Raw genomic sequence first — 25,660 nt, forward strand, 5'->3', positions numbered from 1 at the left:
AAATTTATCAAAATTTACCGGGAGCACCAGTAAATTTTTATATTCAATTTTTCTTGAAAGGAGAAGTGTTTTAGAGGCTGATTTTTCTTGTGTTTATAATACATCTACAGGGGCATCCAAATATATCAAAATTGTAAAGAATCACTTTCCACCCAATTTTCAAATTTCCCAAAACTTTGTATTACCTTTAATGAACAAGATCGATTTGTTGAATTTATGGGGACTTTTGTCAGACTTAGGGCATACAAGATAGATCAGTGGGTTAGTATCCAATACATCGATGCTTATTTTCAGTGTTTGTATGAAATGCCTTCCTGCAAGGTTTAGCATTACATCTGACAGAGTCATGCAAATTAAACTCACCACTCTCTCTTTCTCTCTCTCTCTCTATATATATATATATACATATATATACTCTTGTTCTTTTCTTACACCCATGGGGTCATTAATTAATATATCTCCAATTACATTTTGAATGGTATTGAATACAAGATTTGGATCTACAATTTTTTTCTTTACCTCTTTCTACTTCTGAAATATATTTTATTTCTCTGTTACCTATTTTCTTCTTCAAATTTTTATGTGGCCCGATAATTTTCCTCCTTCTCTTCCTTAATAGTCTGAGAGAGACAATGGCAACTTGGAGATCGTCTCAGCTCAGTTACGGGACGGTGGTGAATACACCTGCGTCGCTCTGACTGTGGCTGATTCAGACCGCTCTAGTGCTACGTTAGACATTGCAGGTCAGTGTGTACCCCAGATTCCATTCATTCTCTTCACCACCGTTCATCAAAGTATCCAGTAAACTTGTGTCAGGGCCCTGTGTCATGAACATTAATATCAATAACAAGTTGCAATAGCTGTTATAAGTTACTGAAGTCGTGGTATTTGATTGGCTGAGAACTAATTTTTTATGGAAATTTAGCATTTGTTATTGATTACAAGTTTTATGAAACAGGGCCAAGAATTGAATACATTAAAGCAGAACTCCAACCAAACAATGATAAAGAGATTTTGTAAGTGTAAATACGCTCTCAATTTGACACGTTAGCGACTTGTGAGTAAACTAGTCTCGCACAGGTACGCCCTTTAATCGAGTATTGCCTGCACGTAACCAAGTCCAACTTAAATTCTCTGCACATGGTCTAATGTTGTCCATCATTTTCTTCAGACCTAACTATTAGCCAATATATTGCAAGGTACCCCACTCTCATTCCCACTCTCCACACATTATTTTGTAGGGTGATTGGTGCACTTTCAGTTTCCTTGAAGACGAAAGCAGATGAAAACACTCTGTCTCCTTATAGACTTTTGTTTTTAAAATGTTAAGTTTTTTTCTTAATAACTCAAAAATTGTTCTGGTGTAGTAGAGCCTCTTTTTTATGCCTCCGCCACCGAAGGTGGTGCCGGAGGCATCATGTTTTCGGGTTGTCCGTTCGTACGTCCGTACGTCCGTCCCGTTTGACCGTTATCACAATATCTCAAGAACCATTTAAGATTTAAACTTAAGACTCGGGAATAGTATTTATCACCATAGGAAGACGATCTGATTAGATTTTGGAGTACGTAGGTCAAAGGTCACAGGTCACAGAGGTCAACTTATGAAATTCCTTGTATTGAGTTTGTTAGCGCGATATCTCAAGAACCATTTGAGATTTAAACTTCAAACTTAAGGATATTATGTATCACCATAGGAAGACGATCTGATTAGATTTTGGAGCACGTATGTCAAAGGTCAAGGGTCACAGAGGTCAACTTATGAAATTCCATACATTGAGATTGTTATCATGATATCTCAAGAACCACTGGAGATTTAAACTTCAAACTTAGTGATAGTGTGTATCACTATAGGAAAACAATCTGATTACATTTTGGAGCACGTAGGTCAAAGGTCAAGGGTCATAGAGGTCGACTTATGAAATTCCATACATTGAGATTGTTATCATGATATCTCAAGAACCACTGGAGATGTAAAAACTTCAAACTTAAGGATAGTATGTATCACCATAGGAAGACGATCTGATTAGATTTTGGAGCACGTAGGTCAAAGGTCAAGGGTCACAGAGGTCAACTTATGAAATTCCATACATTGAGATTGTTATCATAATATCTCAAGAATCACTGGAGATTTAAACTTCAAACTTAATGATAGTGTGTATCACCATAGGAAGACAATCTGATTAGATTTTGGAGCACGTAGGTCAAAGGTCAAGGGTCACAGAGGTCAACTTATGAATTTCCATACATTGAGATCGTTATCGCGATATCTCAAGAACCACTGGAGAATTTTCACTTCAAACTTAATGATAGTATGTATCACCATATCATAATATCTCAAGAACCACTGGAGATTTAAACTTCAAACTTAATGATAGTGTGTATCACCATAGGAAGACAATCTGATTAGATTTTGGAGCACGTAGGTCAAAGGTCAAGGGTCACAGAGGTCAACTTATGAAATTCCATACATTGAGATTGTTATCATGATATCTCAAGAACCACTGGAGATTTAAACTCCAAACTTGTTTAAATTGCTCTATGGCGGAGGCATCATTTTCGACTGCGCGCAGTCAAAATTCCATCTAGTTTTAAAATGGGTCTCTTTTAAAATCTTGTAATACTAAGTTGGCTAATCACCAATTAGATAGAGTATCTAGCTCTTGTGATCCACTGTCATATTTAAATATAGAGGTCAAATTATTAATAACTGCTAGAACAACAGATGACAATTGACACAACAAAGAGTTTATGCAATTAGTGACAGTCTCTTTCCACAAAAATAGTCTTACTTTACATGAAAGTTTCTTGTTTTAAAGTACACGTATATCAATCCATCGTAGACTTCAATAGAACTAGCTGTTGTTCTTCATCACATTTTATCATGATACCTGTTGGTTCTCCTCCTTGTAGGACCCCCTGGACCCCCGTCCGGTCTCTCGGTGGAGGTTGAGAACCTGGCTGCCAACCTGCGCTGGGTCCCAGGCACAGACAACAACAGCCCCATCACATCCTTTACCATCGAAGGACAAACGGATCATAGCGACGAATGGGTCGAACTCCGCTCAGGTCAGTATATCACAGTCATTGTACTCCCTTGTGTTGTTGGCATAACTACGTACTAACTCATTTGCATATTTATGCAATATTCCAACCATCTTTTAGAAGAATAATCAATAATGTGTATAAATTGTTACCAATGGCTGAATAGAACATATTAATGCTCTATTAATTTGCTTATTGCATTAACAACATAATGCTTTTCCTGTGAGAGGCGACTGTGACATTTCACTTTACCGCTAATTTCTTTCCTGCATACTTTAACTAAAAAGAATTCTTTCATCATGCTCAAATATAATGTTCAACTGCAAATAGTAATCCATATATTGTGTGAAATAAAAAGCTTTGTTGTAACACAAGTGCACTATAGGTAATTGTAGTACTTTCTATTCCTTTATATCTTACCCAATTATCCGTCAACTACTTTCCTCTTTTATATGAATATTTTCAACATTCATATACAGGAGTTGTACTCTAACAAATTTAATCATAATATTTCATAATACATATATACTTTAACATCGACTATCATATTATGCAAATGCTCAGACTACTAACTATACTTAATTTTTAATTAACTGTTATTTTATATGTCATTTAAAAAAAGAGGTAAAGTATAGGGATAGAAGAGAAAAAGAGACCACAGTAATGATAATATATTGATACATCATTCTTTGTATCTAATCCCTAACACATTTGCATTGTACAGGCGTTTCAGTCCTCTCTGACTTTGGTGAGAATAAATTATCTCTCGTTTCTTAAGGTCTATTTTTTGCCTCTTTTTTTTCTCCGAAAAAACATTCTTTTACATATCATAGAGCTTGGATTGCGTTTGTAGTTTGCTTTTTTTTTCTTGACGTCCTTTTTCCCCCTTTGAAATAGTACACGCATATCTTGTATTGTAACTTTATCCTACATGACTATGTTCTGGTAGAAATTAGATAAACAACTGAGTTAATTTGTTGAAATTTATGTGGAAAGGAAACAACTGCAGTTTTTCACCAAATTTTGAAGAGCATGGTGCTAAAAAATGCATCATGACACAAATAAGGTACCTTTTAAAAAAAACCAATTTAGCCTTCAAGGGATGTCACTTTTTTAATGTGGTAATGGTATAGTTAGTCCACAAAAGCTCTTTATATTTCATGGAGTAACTCTGTACAGAAAAATTAACTCACCACTTTAATTTTCAGAAACTTTTCTAATATGATATGTCACATTCTTTCAATTTGTTATGTACAATTTTGTTTGATGGCATAAACATCAGTGTTAATGTATAAACTAGTTTTATAGAGAAGTTGTAAAATTTCTATCTCTTTGCTGTCTTATTTCATTTCAATGCATTATGTTTGGTAGTGATTTTGTTTACTCCTATTATATCTGCTTCCCCCTCAGATGTTTTATCAGTATTATATCTCTTTTTCCCCGTACATATCACAGCTTTAAGTCCCATTCTCTGTACCTATGATTCTGACATCCGTTATGTATTTCATGGTTTTGTAGCTTGATGGAAGCTCAAAGGCAATTGTTGAATTCTGGCAAAAAAATTCTTAGAGAGAAATTATCTCAAGTTTATTATGAACTTCTGATCATCCAGTACAAAAGTTTTTTCACTAAGAGGAGAACACTCTGTGCTTGTATATGAAACTCAGGTCATTCTATTCATGCTCACACACAAATTTATTGAAATGCAGTATCACTTTCTGTGTTCTAGTATATTTTGTGTGTTTCTTTTTGAGAAAAGGACTACAAAATTGTTACAGTTCTGTCTACTTTAATCCTTTTTCTTCTTCAATTTACTATCCTTTTTTTTAAATTTTTTAAACTTATATGCATTGTAACGTTTCTTTGTTTTTAATTGATTTTAGTCTGTATGCAAAATTCCCCCTCTGTTTCTTTGCTCTAAATGTTGAAAGCCTCATCCATTCACCCATTCCTATATTATATTGTATCTAAATCAGGAAGAATTGTTTTTTTTTTATTTATTAGCTATTTGCTTACATTAACTACAAAGCAGCTGTTTGTGATTATCATTTCCTTGATTAATAGGTAATAGACAGAACTGTGAAATATTATTCCTGGTAGTTCTTCCCAAAAGATCTCTGTTAAACTTGATAGAGCATGGTTTTTCAATCTTTTTTTCTTGGAATTTGCAGTGATGAAATGTTTTATTGTTTTTTTTTTCACACATGACCTCAATTAAATGCTACTCTCACATTAAGTTTAGAATTAGGTTGAGTTACAAAGAAATATTACACTAGTAAAAACCAGTCAAGCCCTGTATTCTCAGAAGAGTGCATGAGCTTACCAAAGTCAAGCAACCCTTAAATATATTCCACAGTAAACCACCCAAAAAATTTGCAATGCAAGCGGTGTCTTTTCCATTTCAATGTTTTTGTTTTTGTATTGAGAATCAAGAATAATAAAAAGAGAAGTGGCATTTAATTTGAGAGGATACATGAATGATGGGTATGACTCATTGACGTAGAGCAGCTATCAATCTTTTGCCACTATTTATTTGTAAGTCACTGTTAGCTTCATTCAATCATTCTATCATGAACATGGATTCACTATGTGAAAATGTGTCATTTGAATATCAAAATCTCTTTGTATCCTTGACATAATTGACCTTTATATATTCAAAAGTATCAGAGGGAAAGATTTGTAAGAGAATGGTCCTTATATCATATCTATGTGTCATTTATTTTAAAATGTGCCCCAACTCCTCAAATAGAACACCCTAAAGTATCCATCTGTAAAAACCGACACTGCTTGTATTAGTTTTATTAAAGGGATACGGTAGACTCCTCGCTTAAGTGCATGTAAAAAATATCTGAATCAGTATACAATTAATTCCACTTGTCCAAGCAGATACAGAAATTTGAACTTTCCCAAACTGTTGAATGCACTTCAATGGAATTTGATGGATCAAATAATTGTTCTTGCTATAAAATGGTAATGCCATTTCTGAACTCTTGACAAATTTATATCAAATTAAGATTTATGTCCCATTTATGTACATAAGCTAAGTCTTTTGAACTATATAAGTTTCTCCTTAAATGGGGAATTGTTTGGAAAACAGCTAATCCTGCTCATATTTTTTCTATAATGTAACGTATGGCCTATCTGCCAAACACATTAAAGTTTTTTTGCTTCTCAAATGTATTTTAATGCATATTATTTCAAATTCAATTATAAAGGTGATATCATTATTATTTATTTGTGTTTTTGTTCATTTTTCAGGTGAAAGCGCTGGATCTAACTCTGTTCGTCTGGTAAACTTGGATCCGTTCAGTCTTTATTCCTTCAGAGTCATTGCTGTCAATAGGATTGGTCGGGGAACACCCAGCGAACCTGTAGAGGCCGATGTCAAAACTGGCAAAACAGGTAAGATTCATACAGGATACGATACATACATAAATAGTTTGCTTGAAGGAGGTATTACCAGACTCTATCAAGCCTTTGTAAGTCCAAGATGTAGTGCTTCCTCGAAAACCAGGCCGTCAAATTTTCTTTATTAGCTTAAAGCCTGTCTGCACTAGTTTGGCCAGGGGAATTAGACCTCCCTGCAAGGTCACTGACAGGTGGTTATCTCATCAAGTCAGCTCTCACTTAACATAATCAAAGAAGGATCATGGGGACCAACAGGCACCAATTAGGCATTGTTTGATATATAGAGGGCGCAAGTAGCTATAAGTAGTGCAGTGGGGCTTTAAATGGAACTACCTTCCAGAAGAAAACTTGATAGATAATCAGTCAATATTTTCTTCTATTGATATCATGTTTTTATCTTGATTAATGTCTCACACATAACAAAGAGCACCTGAATATTGAAGAACTCTTTTGAAGAACAAAAATCATTTTACTTTACATTGGGGCTTGGCCAGGATAAAGCAGCGGGTAGGTATACTAAAATGCATAATTTATGGGTACTCATCCTTAGCACTTGTATCATGTCATATAGGATACTAGCAGTCAACAAGACAATATAGAATTAACTCAAGTCTCTTACTTAAGAAACAGTGTTTAATTTGTATACCATTCAGTGGATACCGTAAATCTCCGTGTATAAGGCGCACCTGTGTATAAGGCGCACCCCTATTTTTTTTTGGGGGGGGGGAAATAGTTTTTTGTTTTGTTGTTGTTGTTGTTTTGTTGCCAAAAACCCACGCGGGGAAGGACCTTCATTTTACATCGAGGTGCTGTTGAAGTTGTGAACTTGTCACAATTAATAGCAACAACAGTCTAAGGCTTCATGATACCAAGTGTCCCACACCAGCCTCCTCACATCACCTAGCAGAAGCAGTGTGTTCTATGCCAAACATCAATAGTCATGCATGATCTATTAGAAAGATTACTTTCAAACCAAGATGACAGACAAATTTGAGTGTTGTTGTAGTTTCCAAGTGGTTAGTCAACACACTGATTACTGAGCTAGGAGACATTGCCAGACATAGCGCCATAAATCGAAACTAAAAAAAAAAAAAAAAAAAAAAAAACTTTTTTTTTCTGTACCTGTGTATAAGATGCACCCCCGACTTTCAAATTTTTTCGGCGGCAAAAAAGTGCGCCTTATACACGGAGATTTACGGGGGTAAGTTGTTTCTTATTTGAAGATCAATGAATTAAATTTTCCAATTTGTATTATGAGTGTTAACTTTTATCTTATGATCCTTGACGTTTAGCTCCTACTGCATCACCATCGAATGTTGGAGGTGGTGGCGGCAATACTGGAGATCTTAGAATCACATGGGATGTAAGTACCTGTTCATGTTATAATAATAACAATACAATCAAGTTAAATCCTCAAGATAAACAAATGCATAAGTTATGCTCATTGACATACATTTGTTATATGTTGTTAGCCAGGCATATGGGCTATTGTTTTATTTAAAAATTGACATTTTGGCATTTTGAAGCCTGCTAATGATACAAATAATGGATAAAAGTTTCATTTTGGATTCTAGCGTGATTCTAAGTTGTGGCTTTCAGATGCTGATGTTAAAGATCCATTCCTAGACCAGGCCTGATAATTACCTGATTATTACCTGATTTAAATCGGTTTCCTGATTTTTCCTTATTTTCCCTATTTTTCCCCAATTTTCTTACTCGAAAGGAGGAGAATGTTGTTAGATGCCATTTTTTTTTTCCCCAATTTTTTTTTTTTTTTTTTTTTTACTCAAAGGGGGCGGGGGTTAAGAAAGATCACTATCACCCCTGCTCTAGACATAGATAATCAGATTTTGGCCCTTAAACAAAACTTGGCAATTCATTGTATCGTCATTTGATTGAACATACAGTAGCTTTCAATATGATAATAGTAATCAATGGCTGACTTTTCCTTGTGTAACGGGGCCCAGATTGGTACATAAACACGATTGGACTGGAGTACTACCGGTTGTCTCTCCTTGATCTCCTGATAAGATGAACCTTTGATGCTGTTTCAGAAATTCCCGACATCCAAGTGGAACTCGGAAACGGTGTCCTACATCCTCACAAATAAGGATTTTATGAGAAATATTGATAAAAATATAAACAATTGGCTCAAGTCTCCCACAATTCCACTACTAGTCTCTCCCTGATCTCCTGATAAGATAAATATTTGATGCTATTTCAGAAATTCCCGTCATCCAAGTGGAACTCTGAAACGGTGTCCTACAAGGTGGAATGGCAGAAGGTCGACAGTCAGGTGTCCTCTACGGGTCTTCTTGAGGAACCCAATGCAATCATCTACACAGCTACACTGGGCATTGAACTCTACACACAGTACAACGTACGGGTGCAGGCAAAGAACGGCGAGGGAGAAGGTCCCTTCAGTGAATGGGCAGTCATCTATTCATACCAAGAAGGTAGGTATCTAGACTTAATTCGTTATGAAGATAATGGTAAGAATGGTGAGGGAGGGTTGATGACTAAGATGGTGAAAAGGAGGAGGAGGGGAGGAGCAGAGGAGGAGAAGAAGGGATGGAATGGGAGAGGAGGAGGGAAGGGAGGGGAAGAGATTTTAAGATTTTGGAATGTTGAAAAGAAAAGGACAAAAAGCCAAAGCTTTACTTTGACCTGTCATAGGACAATACACTTCAGGAAAACTGATACAATTACAAATGACACAGACACATCAACACCGCTTTTATGACTGCTTATTCAGAGGTGATCACTGGATTTAGGATGTCCTATTCTAATGACATCAAACAAGCCATTAATCCTCCGATGAATCAAACCCTTCCATCCTAAAGAATCCTAGAGTCTTCTAACATCATTAGTGCCCCAAGTAGACCAAGTTCTTTTGGTAGTAAAACTTTCTTTTCGGCTTGACTTCCATGAAGCTCAAAGTATTCTTGTTCACTTCATTTTGCTCTGCAGCACCCAAGACAGCTCCCACTGGAGTGAAAGCAGAGAGAGCTTCTGGGACCACCATCAATGTAAGCTGGGACGCAATTGATGAAAGCACTTTTGAGGGAGAACTCATGGGATATAAGGTAAGTGGGGTCTTCTAGATAAAGAGAATGGAGTAAACTTCTTTCACAGGCACTTAAAGCCCATCGCACACTTTACAATCTTTCCGCGATCTGATTCGAAAAATGGCAATTTTATTAGATATGGAAATCTAAAGAAACATCCTCTTCCTGATTTAGGTTCTAGATAATGAAAAGAATTCTCACCTCTGGAATTATAGTGCACTGAACCTTCTAGTCCGAATCAAAGGCGAATCAGCTTCAAATCATAGACAATCGTTCAACTAGTATGACTTCACTGCGATTCTGAGCTCATTTTCATTTTCCTCCTCCAAGGGAGATTGAAATCCATGGAAATTTAGAATTTATTAATCATATGATTATTCAGATCGTTGGTCATTAAGATTTTAGAAGTTTGAATTCCCACATCAAATGCTATTGCGAATTCTTCCCAAATTAGATCAAGCCGGATCGTATCGTGTGCTGTTGGCTTAACTCAACAAACCTGGCAACCTATAAGTCCCTCTACAATACTGTTCTGAATAATGCTTTTTATCATGTAAAATAGTGGGTTCAATATGTTGCTTATCGGTACCTATATTTCAAGGTATATTAAACTATGGCAACATTTTTATGACAAATTTTAATTGGTCAATATATAGATATATTAAAGCCTCTATATAAAAGCCCCATAACATAAAAAGGAATGCTGTCTTAACCGACAGACGGTGTGTTACACTTTTCTGAAATAGAGGTTTTCATGAGATACACTGTTCCATCGAAACAAATGTATGGTCTTTTCAGACGGTTGGTCTTTCTAGACATATATTTTCTGTATAATTTTTTGGGGTACATCATTGTACGACATGATAATTACTGTAACAAGAGGGTCTCTTGATAACTCCTTGTCCTTCAATCATGCACAGATTACCATTTTTGGTTTTCTAGTGATGACGGTGATGAAGCTGATGGTAACACAGAAGAAAGCCTCTGGGTTTGGACCATGAATACAATCTGAAACTTTAATCTTTGTAATTTGAATGATGTACTTATCACAACTCTCTCTCTCTCTCTCTCTTTCTTTCTCTATCTCTTTCTCTTTTCTTTTTTTTATCTCTCTCTCTCTCTCTCTCTCTGCCTCCCTTTCTCTCCCTACCTCTCTCTTTTGCTCTCTCTCTCTAGTTGAAGTATTGGAGTGATGCCAGTAATGAAGCCAACGCTAACACCGCAGTCAGTCTGGGAATTGGAACCTCAAATACAATCGCAGGCCTGGAACCCAGCACCAGGTACACTGTAATGGTGGCAGCATACAGCGGAGGTGGTAACGGACCTGATAGCAACACGGCTTCAGATACGACTTTCAAGAGCGGTAAGATATGAAGACTGAAAGGAGATGGGTACATTTCATGCAAAATGTGTCTTTCAAGACACCACTGACCCATGTACCTTCTTTGTTTATTAAAGCATCCATGCTTGTTTACCGTATCTGTATTAGTGGCATCCATTAGGCAGATATATCACATATTACTGAGAGGATGCAAATCTTGGATCTTTTCCAGATTTAAGAAAGGTACATGATTGAAAGAATCATGATTTTTCTCTCATATTCTTGAAAATCATTCTTATTCATTGCTAGAAATCAGTGCCATTAATATCTGTATGATCTATACAATTCCAGAAAATGTACATACTAATGCATCACAAGTATAATTTCATGAAATAATTTCAACATCATTTTTTCCCCATCGTTCATCTTGATGAAACCATCCACGGTATTATAGTTCACAATTTTTAACCCTGTTCAAATTATGTTATGAAGAATAAGCTTTTTCAGTCCACAAGATATTTCCATTGAAAAAAACAAAAGTGTACTTTATATTTCATTGGCCATCACATGCTATCACAGCACATTCCACCTAGTTTAGGTTAGAAAATCTGCTTCTAGGATTATCTCATCAAGGTTTCGTAATTTGAAGAAAAAAAATGGAATTTATATGGTTGGGAGCACGAATTGCACAGAGAGAGTTAGAGTTGGGAAGATGTATTACACGTGCATACATCTTGGTTTCAAGGTCACATATCCCTTTTTTCTTTTCCCCTTTTGATTGTACAGCACCCATGCAGAAACCAACAGGAGTGAGGGCAGTCCAATCAGAAACAGGCGGTGATCTTACAGTTAATTGGAATGGTATCACTACATCAGCATCTGAAGAGCCGCTCATGGGATACAAGGCAAGTCTCCTTCAAAATCCATTAGCCTTAAGCCCACCTAACACTACACGACTGTCCTGGAATCCGATGTTCGAAGAAATAACAATTGTACTAGATAGGAAATTTAAACAAACACCATTTTTCAGATTATGCTTCTAGATAATTGTAAGAATACTAACAACCAGAATTTTAGTGCATTGAATTCAGAATAAAAGTCAGAATAAAAACAGATAACAGCTTAAAATCTTAGACAAAGCCTTAATATTAAAGAAAGAAAAAAAATCTCAAAATATAGAGTCCTAGTTGATGCATATTATTAAAGGGTCAAAGGAAATATATGTGAAAATCATCCCCGTATTTTGATCTTGAATCATATAAGCCAGAAATAGGATGGCTGTAGATAAATGATCATTATTATCGTCAATATTCAATATTTGATATCATTGGAGTGATGCAAGTTTTGTTATATTAATGGTATATACATATATATATATATATATATATAGACTGGATGTTGTTTGTGTATTTTATTACATTAGATTTGAAGTGAATAAGTTCTTTCCTCCTCTAGCACTGTTATCCTTCTAAAGTATAAACCTTGCAATTCTTTGATTTTGACCTTGCCATAGGTTCGCTACAGGACGGAGGGTACATTCGCTCCAGATGCCGTGACTATCATTGTCCAAGGCAATGAAAAGACGACAGCTATAATCAGAGGCTTGACTTACGAGACCACATATCTGATCACTGTAGTAGGATATAGTGACGGGGGTAACGGGGCCAGTAGTAACCCTCCTTTATCGGTTACAATAGGTGAGTGCAGTAAGATGACGACAAACAGATGAGGGGGAAACATGGTCCCTCTTTGTATTTTGTCCTCATTTGATTTTGTTCAAATGTTGCAGGGACAGAGTTTGCCTACATTTTCATTCTTAACCCTTTATAGCAACAAAACCGCCCCTCCTTTTACTCACTGAACTGCCCGAAACCGAACGTCCCTCACCACCTTCAACTCACTGTGCGTAATGATGAAGTACTCAAGTCCGTTTTCAACGCGCTATAGTATCCGTTCTGGGGTCTACCGTGATAATGTTATACGTGCGTAATCCTTACGATGTCTACAGTAGGATTCTGCATAGAAAAATAGCACATGTTTCATATTGTTCAGAACTATGTCAAAATGAGAGCAATATTAAAACATCTTTCTTTGAGTAATAGGCCATTTTTACAAAATCCACTAGTTGCTAATGGGTTAATGATGTGGGGAGGGGGGGGGGGGGGGGGGGGTGGGGGGGTGGATTACACATGTACTTAAATGTGATATTAAAGAAAGGCGAGGAAGTATATGAAGGATGCAAGTTAAGCCCAAAGCTTCAAATAAAGAAGTTTATACCACCCACAAAAATGTGACCTCTTCCTTTCTGTCTTTAAAAAGAAATGTCTTTGATCAAGTCAACACTCACGATCTTGCAATTTTAAATTGTGTTTAGTATGTACATGCAAAGAATTTATTTTATATTCGTTATCACATATTTTCAGATTTTCAGTCTTTCATGATACTTTTTCCCTTTCTCTTTCTTGTCTTTAAACAGCTAAAGGAAGAACGGGACAATCGAGTGACGATCCAAACGGAGCATCAAGAACCGCTGGAGTGTTATCGTTCTCTCTTTTCTGTGTAGTAACACTCCTTCATTCATTATCCCACCTCTTATGAGATGGTACAGACCAAATACTGTAGTCTATTAGTAGTACTTCAGCTCATACCATATTGTAAATTAGGGGTGTCTTGCCTCGTTAGGGAGTGAGGGTGTCAGGATAGTGGAACGTATTGGACATGAATGAATAGTGTGACGGTAAAATGTGTTAATGATCATCTTATAAATTCCACTCTCTTCCTATCTCTCTCTCTCTCTCTCTCTCTCTCTCTCTCTCTCTCTCTTGATCTGTCTCCACCTCTCTCATCTGTTGGTCATGTGTGACATGATGTGCTGAAAAGAGTTTGTATCAATTATTCTGAAGTTCGAGTATGTTTTAAGATTGTGTTCATGAAACCTTAAAATGCTATTTCCTCTGTAAGTTTGGTCACAAATCATAATGCTGTATTTATTAAAACAATTCAGTCTGATGAAATAAGTTTGTTATCTCATTCATCTACATTGGTTGATATAACCCTTTCATACTGCTTTTTCCACACAATATTTAATGCAAGTCATCCATGTAAGCTGTTGGAAAACAGAAATTAAACTTCATGTTAAATATCTAGAAATGCATTTGAATGTGCATATGAATGACCTACTTTAATTCTTTAATTTCATCATGTTACAGTAACCCTGTGCATGAGTGAGATACACTAGTAGGAATAACTTGTAAGGAATTTTTTTTTTCTATGCAGGCCGTGCATATAGATAGAAAGTGTTAAAGGGGCGTATCAATCATGCCTCTATTCTAAAAGAAACAGTTTTAGGTGTATGGCATCGATCAGTAATTTCCAAATCTGTTAATATATTGTACAGAACAATTATGTATGTAATGTCTGTTTGATGTATGATGACTGTACATGAGTGTGTGTATTTGAGGGAGTGTATGTGAAATATATATATATGTTTTGTAATATATTTTCTGCAGGTTTGTGCGGATCATATTTTTTTCTTTACTTGAAGCTTAAGCTTTCGTTATCCGCTGAATTATCTGTACGATGTCAAATTCTTATTTTTTAAATACCTGAGTTAGGCAATATTGATGTTTAAACCATTGATGTTGATATGCAAGCAAAAGTTATTTTGCCATTTTATGTTTCTATGTTTGTGATATGTTTCCAGAGTAAATGGTATTTTAACTCTTTTGTTGTTCTTTCAATTAGTTTTTACCAAACTTTGCACAATTTTCCCACCACTGTACAGACTAACAATCATAATCAGTTTGGTCTCTTGGAATTACATTGAGATATCTAATACTCTTACTTTTAATTTATAGTGCTTCTATATTCCTCTTGCTGCTTGAACAGTCAGTACTGCTTAGATATGTTCTTTACAAAGTACTAAGATTTAGTTCTATGTTGCATAACTTTTTTGAAGTAGGGTAAGTTGCGATTGCTGAATACATTTATATTAGTAGTGATATGTTAAGGTTTCAAGCAGGAACACAAAAACTTTTTTTTTTCTTTCCTGAATCAAGTTTATTGTCCTGTTATTTAAATTGTTCAGACTATTGTATTCATATTACTTGTACATTTTGAAAGCCTACGTGGAGGCATGCTTTTATTTTGTATATCTGACTTTTAAGCGTCTGTTTGAAACCTGGTGCAAGCCATGCATTGAGAAAGAGAGGAAAGCTGGCACTTTTTAATCATAGACCGTTTGTAATATATAATCGTATCTATTTCTTGGTGCCTCTGTTAATAATGACCCATAGTGTTTGAAAACATATCTCGTGTATTTATTAGATAATGTGAAATTAGTAGTAGTAGTAGTAGTAGTAATTACACATCAGTGCAGATAATCAATATGGTTAGGGCAGTGTGGTCGTTATAACAAACACATAGTAATAGTGGATGTCATTCATAGCCAGGTGTTTTCTCTCCATTCTCTCTCTGTCTCTGTCTTTCTCTCTCTCTCTCTCTATATATACATATATATATCTCTCTATCTCTCCCTTTCTCCCCCTGTAAATAGATGTCGTCTCTAATTGTTCATGTATCTTGTCACGTTTGACTTTTCCGTTCTATCTCTCCCTTTCTTTTCCTCTTTCTCTCATATGGTTCCAATTATTTTGTCTATACTGTCTGTTGAGACCCAGAAGGGTTTTAACTCGATATATGTTTAAGCCTTTCCTGCTCTCTGAAGAGCTTCAAAAACAATTGCCTGTAAGTTGCAACCTCCTGTTAATTCATTGGACATTTTGTTAAAGCAAATACTTTCACCTGCTTGTAAGTGATTGTTTGATCTTGATTTGCTTAATATATTCAGACACTTTCGTCATGCAAAAGATTCAAACCAATGTTCTAATCACGCATGAAGCTAACATCTATACAATTGAAATTTACTATCACTCTGCATATGTACCTTTTACCTCATTTAAAAGATCTGGAGAAAAAAAAAGTATACTTAATGCTATAAGTTTCAAATCATCACTTTTAATATTCTGATGTCTTAAAGTGCCACTTGAGTAAGACTAAGCTCAGTTATCAGGTTACAATGCTGTGTTCTTCATAATACATTAAATCCTTTTTCAACTGAGTTAGCGCATCTAGTTATAACACTATCTATATATGTACTGTATATATTCCCTTTGATTAAGAAGTTAAGATACTAATGGAGGTGAATAATACTGAAATAGCTGAGAAGTATAGGAGAAAGGTAGAAGGAAACGCCCAAAAGAGGGCATAATCTTAATCTTGACATCATGGAAGCTACACTTACAGTTTTAGGACCAATAATCTACATCGACATGAAATTCACAGGAATTTTACAAAATGGTTATATTCATGGTGTATAGAAGCATATGATCTTAAATATTATTGCCATAGTAAGCCATCAAGGTCACAATGATTGCCAAGGGTATTTTTAATATTTTAGCTGCAACTAACTTTTGTAAGATTTCTAACTTTAATCTATTTGCATAGAGTAAATGTACACTAATTTGTTTGTTTTATCACAACATTTATGTTGATTCATTTACCTCATATGTTTGCAACATGATAACTGTTGGTTTAATACTGTTTTGTACTGTAAAAAGTTGCAAGAAGTACAATTCTGAATCACCCCAGCAAATTCTGTGAAAGATACTGTGACATAACCCATTACAAAACATATATTTCATAAACATATTCAACAATGTGTATTGCGTATTTATGAATTTTTAAGAAACTGTATGCTTTATACATGATGCTGTGTGCTGTACATTTAACATACCTCATGTGGTGTGCTGTACATTATGCATATTCCTCTGTACATATCTTCTGTAGCTCTATTGGAATATCACATTTTCTTTTCATGAAATATAATACCATACACTTCTGCATATGTACTCATCTCTTGTTGTACATTAAAACATGAAATTAGTTAAAAACCATTTGAAGAATATATTTTCGATGGTCATCATCAACACTATATTTTCCTAACAATAGTGTGTACCGATAACTACAATAGGCCTTTACTCCAAAGGGTTCAATTGAACAGTAGTAGATAACCAAAAAAGGTTATAATCTGGAAACCTCTTCCTTGTTGCATTATTTATTCGATAAATGTTTCAAGTGGATATTCTACTCTTTATCAAAATTACATTGTTCAAAGTTTCAAACCCCAGATTTTAGACATTATGCTTAAATCTATTAAAAATAGAACAGAAATGAATCGTAGAGTAAGAGTTTACATGACAGTATACAATGGTTGTATTCAGACAAGAATATAAACATTTTAAATCAAATCAAGAGTTACTGTAAATCATTTTTAGCGTTAAGAAAATTATTGTATTGCATCATCTTTTCAATCCATGGTTAACTCTATATGTAAACAATGTCTGTTTCTGAATGTCTCAGTATTTTTAGTGTCGATGTGGAATGTATTTTCTCTCAGGTTTTCTATCTCTTAGGAGCTTTTTAACCTTGTACTCATGTGCACCTATGTTATTTCTCTCATTGTCATTGTCTTTGGGAGGTGTGTATAAATAAATGTGAAATTCAGTGTTGTTTCAGTACAAATAAAAGCATCGGATGTGTGTTTCTTTGTGTTTGGTTATCGTTACTTCTGAAGTCGGGGTATAAAATATATCGTTGGGATTATACGAGTATGATTATGGACTATTATTATTACAGGACATGTTTTTTTTTTTTTGAGGGACCATACCCTATAGAAGAATAAGAAGAATGAATAGAAATATAATTATCTTCTTCAAGAGATACACCAGTGGAGTGATCAGATGGTAATATGCACTAGGCTGTAGTCTATAATTTGTAGTATCAACTAGGAAGTTACTGTTATCAACCTTACTGTATGAAAAGTTAAGTTCCACCTCTTTGCAAGATGGTATTTGCCAAGCTATTGTTCCATCTAGTTACATGGCCAAATCACTTTCTTGGGGGATGTATATGAAGTTTACTGGATTTGCAAAAGCATTGTTTGCTTTTCCATTTCTGCATTCAGTATCCATGTTTCACAGCCATATAGAAAGACTATTGGAGAACCTGTGTTTCAAGGGTCCATTTCATTGTCATCACAATGGCCTGCAAGCTATGGGACATGGATAGATATAAAAAGTTAAATTAGTCTGTCTTGAATATATTCCAAACTATCTTCAATGTTTAGCCAAAATTAAAATCCTATTCCCATTGATATTATTCATAAACCAGCAACTGAAGATTTAACTGGAAAGGGATTTTAAAAAATATTCTTATAAAAGAAGTGATTGCACATGTATTAGCACGTAATGCACGTTACATGGATATGTCTGAAGTGAAAAAATTACAATCTGACAATGGCCTCCATAGCGGCATCGAAACAAAACTCAAAAACACAAAGTATACCTGATTATGAATAGGCCTCAATTAACTCTCCATGTGTACTATATAGAGAGACCTACATTTCCAACGATGCAGACAGATCTAATCGATATACTTCTTGCACTTATCTGTTGCACATCAGGTACGAGGTCTAGCGCCATCTAATGTTCGTCTAAAAAAGAAATCTACTTATTTTTAATTCCCGTTCTACCACTCAAATACATTGCGTTCATGTCTCTTCCTTCTTTTCATGTTACAGAGAATGGATAGTTGACAATACAAAGCAAAAATCATAGCTTAAATTGTACATCACCACTTTTTTTATTATTTCATAAACACTGATCATTCATTTTGTTAACGATTACTCAAAATTATAGATGAGAACAAATAACTTTTGCTATGATAATGATTCTATAACGTCATGCATTGTGTTCCCCAATGTTATTGTCTTCGTGTTTGTATATAAATTGTTCTATACTTCTATAAGAAACATTTACATGATCTAGAAATCTAACTATTGCAAATAACGAATGTCGTATCTCGTAGTATAATTGTGCTCAATGTATTTTCCAATTAGTTTGCGGTAATATGATGGACGTGACGTATTTTACCAATGTCAGACGTTGGCACAAATTATTATAGCGCCATATATTTTGTCAATATTCATTGTGGGTGGAATACATTACGCATGAGGGTGTCGCTTTCAAGAATAAACGGGTACACAAATCAAATAAAAGATGTTTAACCTTGCTTAGCTTCCAGTGAAAGAGAACATAAACCTTGGAGGGATATGCAGTGTAGAGGGTCATTACACTTGAGAATTGTCCCCGGTCTGATATTAAGAACCGGTACTAATTCATTCACGATCCAAACCCTACACGGTCGGCGCCTTCAAAGGGCGATCATAAATTAAATGAATCTTCTGGAAGACGAAAAAAATCAAAAGAGGAGTGTTTTGTTATTGAGCCTTTGTGGGGGCAGTAGAGTGAGGTTGGTCTTGGTAGAGATCACAGGACAAGTACCGATGTACTATCATAGGAACCTTTTGAGAGGAATGGTTGGGCGAGGAACAGGTTGTGGCGGTGGGTAAAACACTTTCTGAACAAAAATAAATCTAAACAAAGTCAATGGAGAGGGGGAAAACAAACTTTGCTTGTTTTGTGGTACAAGAGTGAAAACCATTGCCGAAGGTTGACTTTCAAAAGAAATTTGAGATGGTTGCGTCAGGTGATTAAAAGGCTATTCATGAAAACATTAGCTAGGGATAAAGCGGGTTCGGGCATGATTCGGGTCTGTTTTATCTCATGGAAACATCAAATTAACCATGGTCATTTCGTGGACAGTGGCGGCGGACTTTCAAATCTTCTAGACATTCTCTGAAAAGGTGATCATGAAGAAGAGAAGAAATATTTCAGATTGTCTGCGAATGGCTTGTAACTGTAGGAAGTGGAACTGAAAGAAGATATTTGCCGACTTAGAAGAAGCATGTATATTTAGTTGTTGTTCTTTCTGTCTGCTCAAACCTATAGACATATTGTATCTTAGGTTTTTTGTCGCATTTATCTCTTTTATATTGTTTTGCACAGCAACAACATATCCTTTTTTATTTTACAAATACTATGTGTCACTTGGGTTAGGGTTATGGTTGGTAATGGATTTTGAACGTTTCTTTCAGACTCTGTCTCAATCTCTATAATATCGGTTTAAATTTGACTGATTGGCAGACAAACAGTATAGAAATTATCTTTTGAAGTGGCAATGAAAAGATGATGATTATTATAAATCTACTAATTAGAAAATGGAGGAATAAATTTTGATGAGAATCCAAAACGTGCAACTCTGCCTCTCTATTTCTCCAGGTTTTATTTATCAAAAAGTGATGAATTGCAATGTCAACAAAGTTCAACAGAGTTTGTAAATTCTACATGATTAATATCCCTTTTCCACATCATTTCTACCGGATTTTTTAAAACCGTATAGGGCTATGGGAATCTTTTAGGGAGACTTGCACCTAATCAGGGACTCGTAAAAATGGTGCCCGAGTTCTAAACCATTCTAAAGCCAGAGTATCCCACAGAACACCAAAGTCTTCTGTATTAATTTCCATTCCAAATTAACGATTTGAAGAAAACTTTAAATGTAGGATTAGAAGAAGAATTTGTACAATGTCGGACATTTTAATCATTTCGTAGCATATCGTCGCATACAATGAGAATTTGTATCGTAAGAAATAAAGCATTTATAACAGGAACTTACTATTTCGTTTTATGTAAAGATGTATACACTTCAACTTAAATTAATCCAACAACTAATTTTAAAAAGGCAACTCTTACAGAATATTTCCCATTCAAATTGGATACACTGTCACTATATCTGAAGCTTATTTACACACTCGTTTGTTTTGAAAAAATTCGTGAATTATAGCATTAGAAAATATGTGCTTACGATATTATTTTTTAGAAATTTTGAAGATGGTTAGGCAGATATTATTTTATGAAAATAATCCTGAAGAATTATCAGGTATATGTACAGACATTTGTTCCTGTCGTATCCGTCCTACTGCACTTTTATGTAAAACAAATACCACATATATGATACAACTTTAATACCCTACTTCAAAAGCTGTGCAACATAGAACTAAGATTTAGTACTCTGTAAGAACATATCTAAGCAGCACTGACTGTTAAAGCAGCAACAGGAATATAGAAGCACTATAAATTTAAAGCAAGAGTATTATAATATCCCAATATAATTCCGAGAGATCAAACTGATTATGATTATTAGTCTGTACAGTGGTGGGAAAATTGTGCAAAGTTTGATAGAAACTAATTGAAAGAACAACAAAAGTAATTCCATTTACTCTGAAACATATCACAAACATAGAAACCTAAAATGGCAAAATAACTTTTTCTTGCATATCAACATCAATGGTATTAAACATCAATATTGCCTAACTCAGGTATTTAAAAAATAAGAATTTGACATCGTACAGATAATTCAGCGGATAACAAAAGCTTAAGCTTTAAGTAAAGAAAAAAATATGATCCGCACAAACCTGCAGAAAATATATTACAAAACATATATATATATTTCACATACACTCCCTCAAATACACACACTCATGTACAGTAATCATACATCAAACAGACATTCCATACATAATTATTCTGTTACAATATATTAGCAGATTTGGAAATAACCGATCAATGCCATACTATACACCTAAAACTGTTTCTTATAGAAACTAGAGACATGATTCACATGCCCCTTCAATATATATACTTCCTATTTATATGCATGGCCTACATAGAAAACAAAAACTCCTTACAAGCTATTCCTACTAGTGTATCTCACTCATGCACAGGGTTATGGGTTACTGTAACATGATGAAATTAAAGTAGGTCATTCATATGCACATTCAAATGCATTTTGAGATAAAATAAAGTCTAATTTCTGTTTTCCAACAGCGTACATGGATGACTTGCATATTTTGTGGAACAGGTATTATGGAAGGGTTATATTGACCATTATAACCTATACAAGGCGTTTTAGCTGCAAAATAAAAAGCCATATTCTACACGCTACTCCGAACACGAAACCAAAGCGGGCAACATTTGCCATATTGCCCTCTTCCGGGTTTTTCCCGTAGACCACTGTACTAAATTAGAGGGCAACATTCTGACATATTCTACTCTTTCTTGTCAGTGCGCTTATATTAAAGTGTATACGCGCAGTACTGTGTAGGCGTTAAAGTGTACGCGTGATGACAATTTACGTCAAAATTACATTTTCATACATTTTCTTTCTGGACAAGAGTAAGAGAAATACATGCATACATGGTGAGTAAAAATCATGCTTGATACCAAAGTTGTATATCATTTGTAAAAAAATGCCTTGTATACTGTAGATTATAATAATTTATTGACAGGGCTTCTTTCAGGATACATTAGAAATATTGACCGCGCTAAGACTATATTGCCCTCATCTTCGACTCGGGGCAATATGATCTTAGCTTAGTCAATATTTCTGATGTACCCCTCAAGCCCACTCAATATAATATAAATCTAGATGAATGAGATAACAAACTTATTTCATCAGACTGAATGGTTTTGATAAATACAGCATTATGATTTGTGACTAAACTTACAGAGGAAATAGCATCTTAATTTAAATCTTAAAACATACTTGAACTTCAGAATAATTGATACAAACTCTTTTCAGCACATCATGTCACAATGTCGCACATGACCAACAGATGAGAGAGGTGGAGACAGATCAAGAGAGAGAGAGAGAGAGAGAAAAAAAAGAGTAGAATTTATAAGATGATCATCAACACATTTACCGTCACACTATTCATTCATATACAATACTTTCCACTTCCCTGACACACTCACTCCCTAATTAGAGGCCAGACACCCCTAATTTACAATATGGTATGAGCTGAAGTACTACTAATAGACTACAGTATTTGGTCTGTACCATCTCATAAGAGATGGGATAATGAATTGAGGAGTGTTACTACACAGAAAAGAGAGAATGATAACACTCCACCGGTTCTTGATGCTCTGTTTCCATCGTCACTCGGTTGTCTCATTCTTCCTTTAGCTGTTTAAAATCAAGAAAGAGAAAGGGAAAAAGTATTAAGACTGGAAATCTGAAAATATGTGAAAACGAATATAAAATAAATTCTTTGCATGTACATATACTAAACACAATTTAAAAGTGTCAGTTCATATTAGACATTTTTTTTTAAAGACAGAAAGGAAGAGGTCTCATTTTTGTGGGTGGTATAAACTTCTTTAGCTTTGGGCTTAACTTGCATCCTTCATATACTTCCTCGCCTTTCTTTAATATCACATTCAAGTACATGTGTAATCCCTTCCCCCTCCCTCCCCCCTCCCTTCCTCCCCACATACACACATCATTAACCCATTAGCAACCGTAGAGATTTTGTAAAAATGGCCTATTACTCAAAGAAAGATGTTGTAATATTGCTCTCATTTTGACATAGTTCTGAACAATATGAAACATGTGCTATTTTTCTATGCAGAATCCTACTGTAGACATCGTAAGGTAGACCCCATAGAGGGATACTACAGCGCGTTGAAAACGGACTTGAGTATGTACTTCGTCATTACGCACAGTGAGTTGAAGGTGGTGAGGGATGGTCGGTTTCGGGCGGTTCAGTGAGTAAAAGGAGGGGCGGTTTTGTTGCTATAAAGGGTTAAGAATGAAAATGTAGGCAAACTCTATCCCTGCAACATTTTAACAAAAACAGAGGGACCATATTTCCCCTTCATCTGTTTGTCGTCATCTCACTGCACTCACCTATTGTAACCGATAAAGGAGGGTTACTACTGACCCCATTACCCCCGTCACTATATCCTACTACAGTGATCAGATATGTGGTCTCGTAAGTCAAGCCTCTGATTATAGCTTTCGTATTTTCATTGCCTTGGACAACGATAGTCACGGCATCTGGAGCGAACGTACCCTCCGTCCTGTAGCGAACCTATGGCAAGGTCAAAATCAAAGAATTGCAAGGTTTATACTTTAGAAGGATAACAGTGCTAGAGGAGGAAATAACTTATTCACTTCAAATCTAATGTAATAAAATACACAAAGCACATTCAGTCCATATATATATATACCATTGATCAATCAAAGCAAGTAAAATATTCAAACAAGTAAAATATTAATGACAGTGGACATGATAGTCACATGATTTAGAAAATCTAAATTTCAAAGTAGTGCAAATGTCTAAGATTTTAAGCTGAAATCTGATTTTATTCTGACTTTTATTCTGAATTCAATGCACTAAAATTCTGGTTGTTAGTATTCTTACAATTATCTAGAAGCATAATCAGAAAAATGGTGTTTTGCTATCTAGTACAATTGTTATTTCTTCGAACATCGGATTCCAGGACGATCGTGTAGTGTTGGGTGGGCTTAAGGCTAACTGAGTTTGAAGGAGACTTGCCTTGTATCCCATGAGCGGCTCTTCAGATGCTGATGTAGTGATACCATTCCAATTGACTGTAAGATCACCGCCTGTTTCTGATTGGACTGCCCTTACTCCTGTTGGTTTCTGCATGGGTGCTGTACAATCAAAAGGGAAAAAGACAAAAGGGATATGTGACCTTGAACCCAAGATGTATGCATGTGTGTAATACATCTTCCCAACTCTAACCCTCTCTGTGCCATAGGTGCTAATAACCATACAAATTCCATTTTTCCAATTGTGTACCTTGATGAGATAATCCTAGAGGCAGATTTTTCCAAGCTGGAGTGGGGTGTGCTGTGATAGAATATGATGGTGTGATTGACAATAAAACAGTGTACAATTTCTATTCACAATAGAAATATCTTGTGGACTGAAAAAAAGAAGTTCTTCATAAAGTAATTTAAACAGGGTTAAAAATTGTGAACTTCAATACCATGGAAAATGAATTTATCAAGATGAACAATGGGGAAAATGATTTTGAGATTATTCCATGAAGTTATACATGTGATGTACGTACATTTTCTGGATCTGTCATGAACATACAAATATTAATGGAACTGCTAATGAAATTTCAGGCAAAGAATATGTATGATTTTACAAAAATATGAGATAAATGGTATGATTCTTCCTATCATGTACCTTTCTTTAATCTGGACAAGATCTAAGATTTGCATCCTTTCAGTAATATGTGATCTAGATATATACAAGCATGAATTCTTTAACACACAAGGTACATTGGTCAGCGGTGTCTTGAAAGACACACTTTGCATAAAATGTATCCATCTCCTTTCAATCTTTCTATCTTACCGCTCTTGAAAGTAGTATCTGAAGCTGTGTTGCTATCGGGTCCGTTACCACCTCCGCTGTATGCTGCCACCATTACAGTGTACCTGGTGCTGGGTTCCAGGCCTGTGATTGTATTTGAGGTCCCAACTCCCAGACTGACAGCGGTGTTAGCGTTGGCTTCATTACTGTCATCACTCCAATACTTCAACTAGAGAGAGAGAGATGGAGACAGGTGGAAAGAGATAAAGAAAGAAAGAGAGAGAGAGAGAGTTGTGATAAGTACATCATTTAAATACAAGATTAAAGGTTTGAGATTGTATTCATAGTCCAGACCCAGAGGCTGTCTTATGTGTCACCATCAGCTTCATCACTGTCATCACTAGAATACCAACAATGGTGATCTGTGCATGATTGAAGGACAAAGAATTATCAAAAGATCCTATTGTTACAGTAATCATCATGTCGTACAATGGTTGCACAAATGATGTTCCCCGGAAGCTACTACAGAAAATATTTGTATAGAAAGACTAACTGTCTAAAATGACCATACCTTTGTTTCGATGGAAGAGTGTATCTCATGAAAACCATATCAGGACAATTAGCTCCTGGGCAATAACCCCCCTGAAAATTTGGTAAGGTCAGGCGTTGATG

The 25,660-nt window shown here is 35.3% G+C and overlaps 2 protein-coding genes across 4 annotated transcripts in view; one reads left to right on the forward strand and one right to left on the reverse strand.

The window, feature by feature from the left end:
• LOC115923164 (contactin-2-like) overlaps nt 1-17,440 on the forward strand; it is a 98,765-nt gene extending 81,325 nt beyond the window's left edge. For all 3 annotated transcript variants that reach the window (XM_030983474.1, XM_030983484.1, XM_030983480.1), the window contains 10 exons: nt 620-743; nt 2,911-3,066; nt 6,301-6,444; nt 7,743-7,813; nt 8,675-8,906; nt 9,421-9,536; nt 10,695-10,881; nt 11,626-11,744; nt 12,353-12,536; nt 13,316-17,440. In XM_030983474.1, coding sequence (XP_030839334.1) covers nt 620-743; nt 2,911-3,066; nt 6,301-6,444; nt 7,743-7,813; nt 8,675-8,906; nt 9,421-9,536; nt 10,695-10,881; nt 11,626-11,744; nt 12,353-12,536; nt 13,316-13,437 — 1,455 coding nt within the window. In that variant the 3' untranslated portion in view covers nt 13,438-17,440. The remainder of the gene's footprint in view (nt 1-619; nt 744-2,910; nt 3,067-6,300; nt 6,445-7,742; nt 7,814-8,674; nt 8,907-9,420; nt 9,537-10,694; nt 10,882-11,625; nt 11,745-12,352; nt 12,537-13,315) is intronic.
• Nucleotides 17,441-22,614: 5,174 nt separating this feature from the next.
• The window catches only part of LOC579970 (contactin-2), a 45,355-nt gene continuing 42,309 nt past the window's right edge, over nt 22,615-25,660 (reverse strand). The window contains exons 17-20 of the mRNA XM_030983495.1: nt 25,031-25,217; nt 24,200-24,318; nt 23,548-23,731; nt 22,615-22,824 (exon numbers count right to left, since the gene is read on the reverse strand). Coding sequence (XP_030839355.1) covers nt 22,703-22,824; nt 23,548-23,731; nt 24,200-24,318; nt 25,031-25,217 — 612 coding nt within the window. The 3' untranslated portion in view covers nt 22,615-22,702. The remainder of the gene's footprint in view (nt 22,825-23,547; nt 23,732-24,199; nt 24,319-25,030; nt 25,218-25,660) is intronic.

The sequence above is a fragment of the Strongylocentrotus purpuratus genome, unplaced genomic scaffold, assembly GCF_000002235.5.
Source record: "Strongylocentrotus purpuratus isolate Spur 01 unplaced genomic scaffold, Spur_5.0 spur5_contig_829, whole genome shotgun sequence".
Classification (NCBI taxonomy): domain Eukaryota; kingdom Metazoa; phylum Echinodermata; class Echinoidea; order Camarodonta; family Strongylocentrotidae; genus Strongylocentrotus; species Strongylocentrotus purpuratus.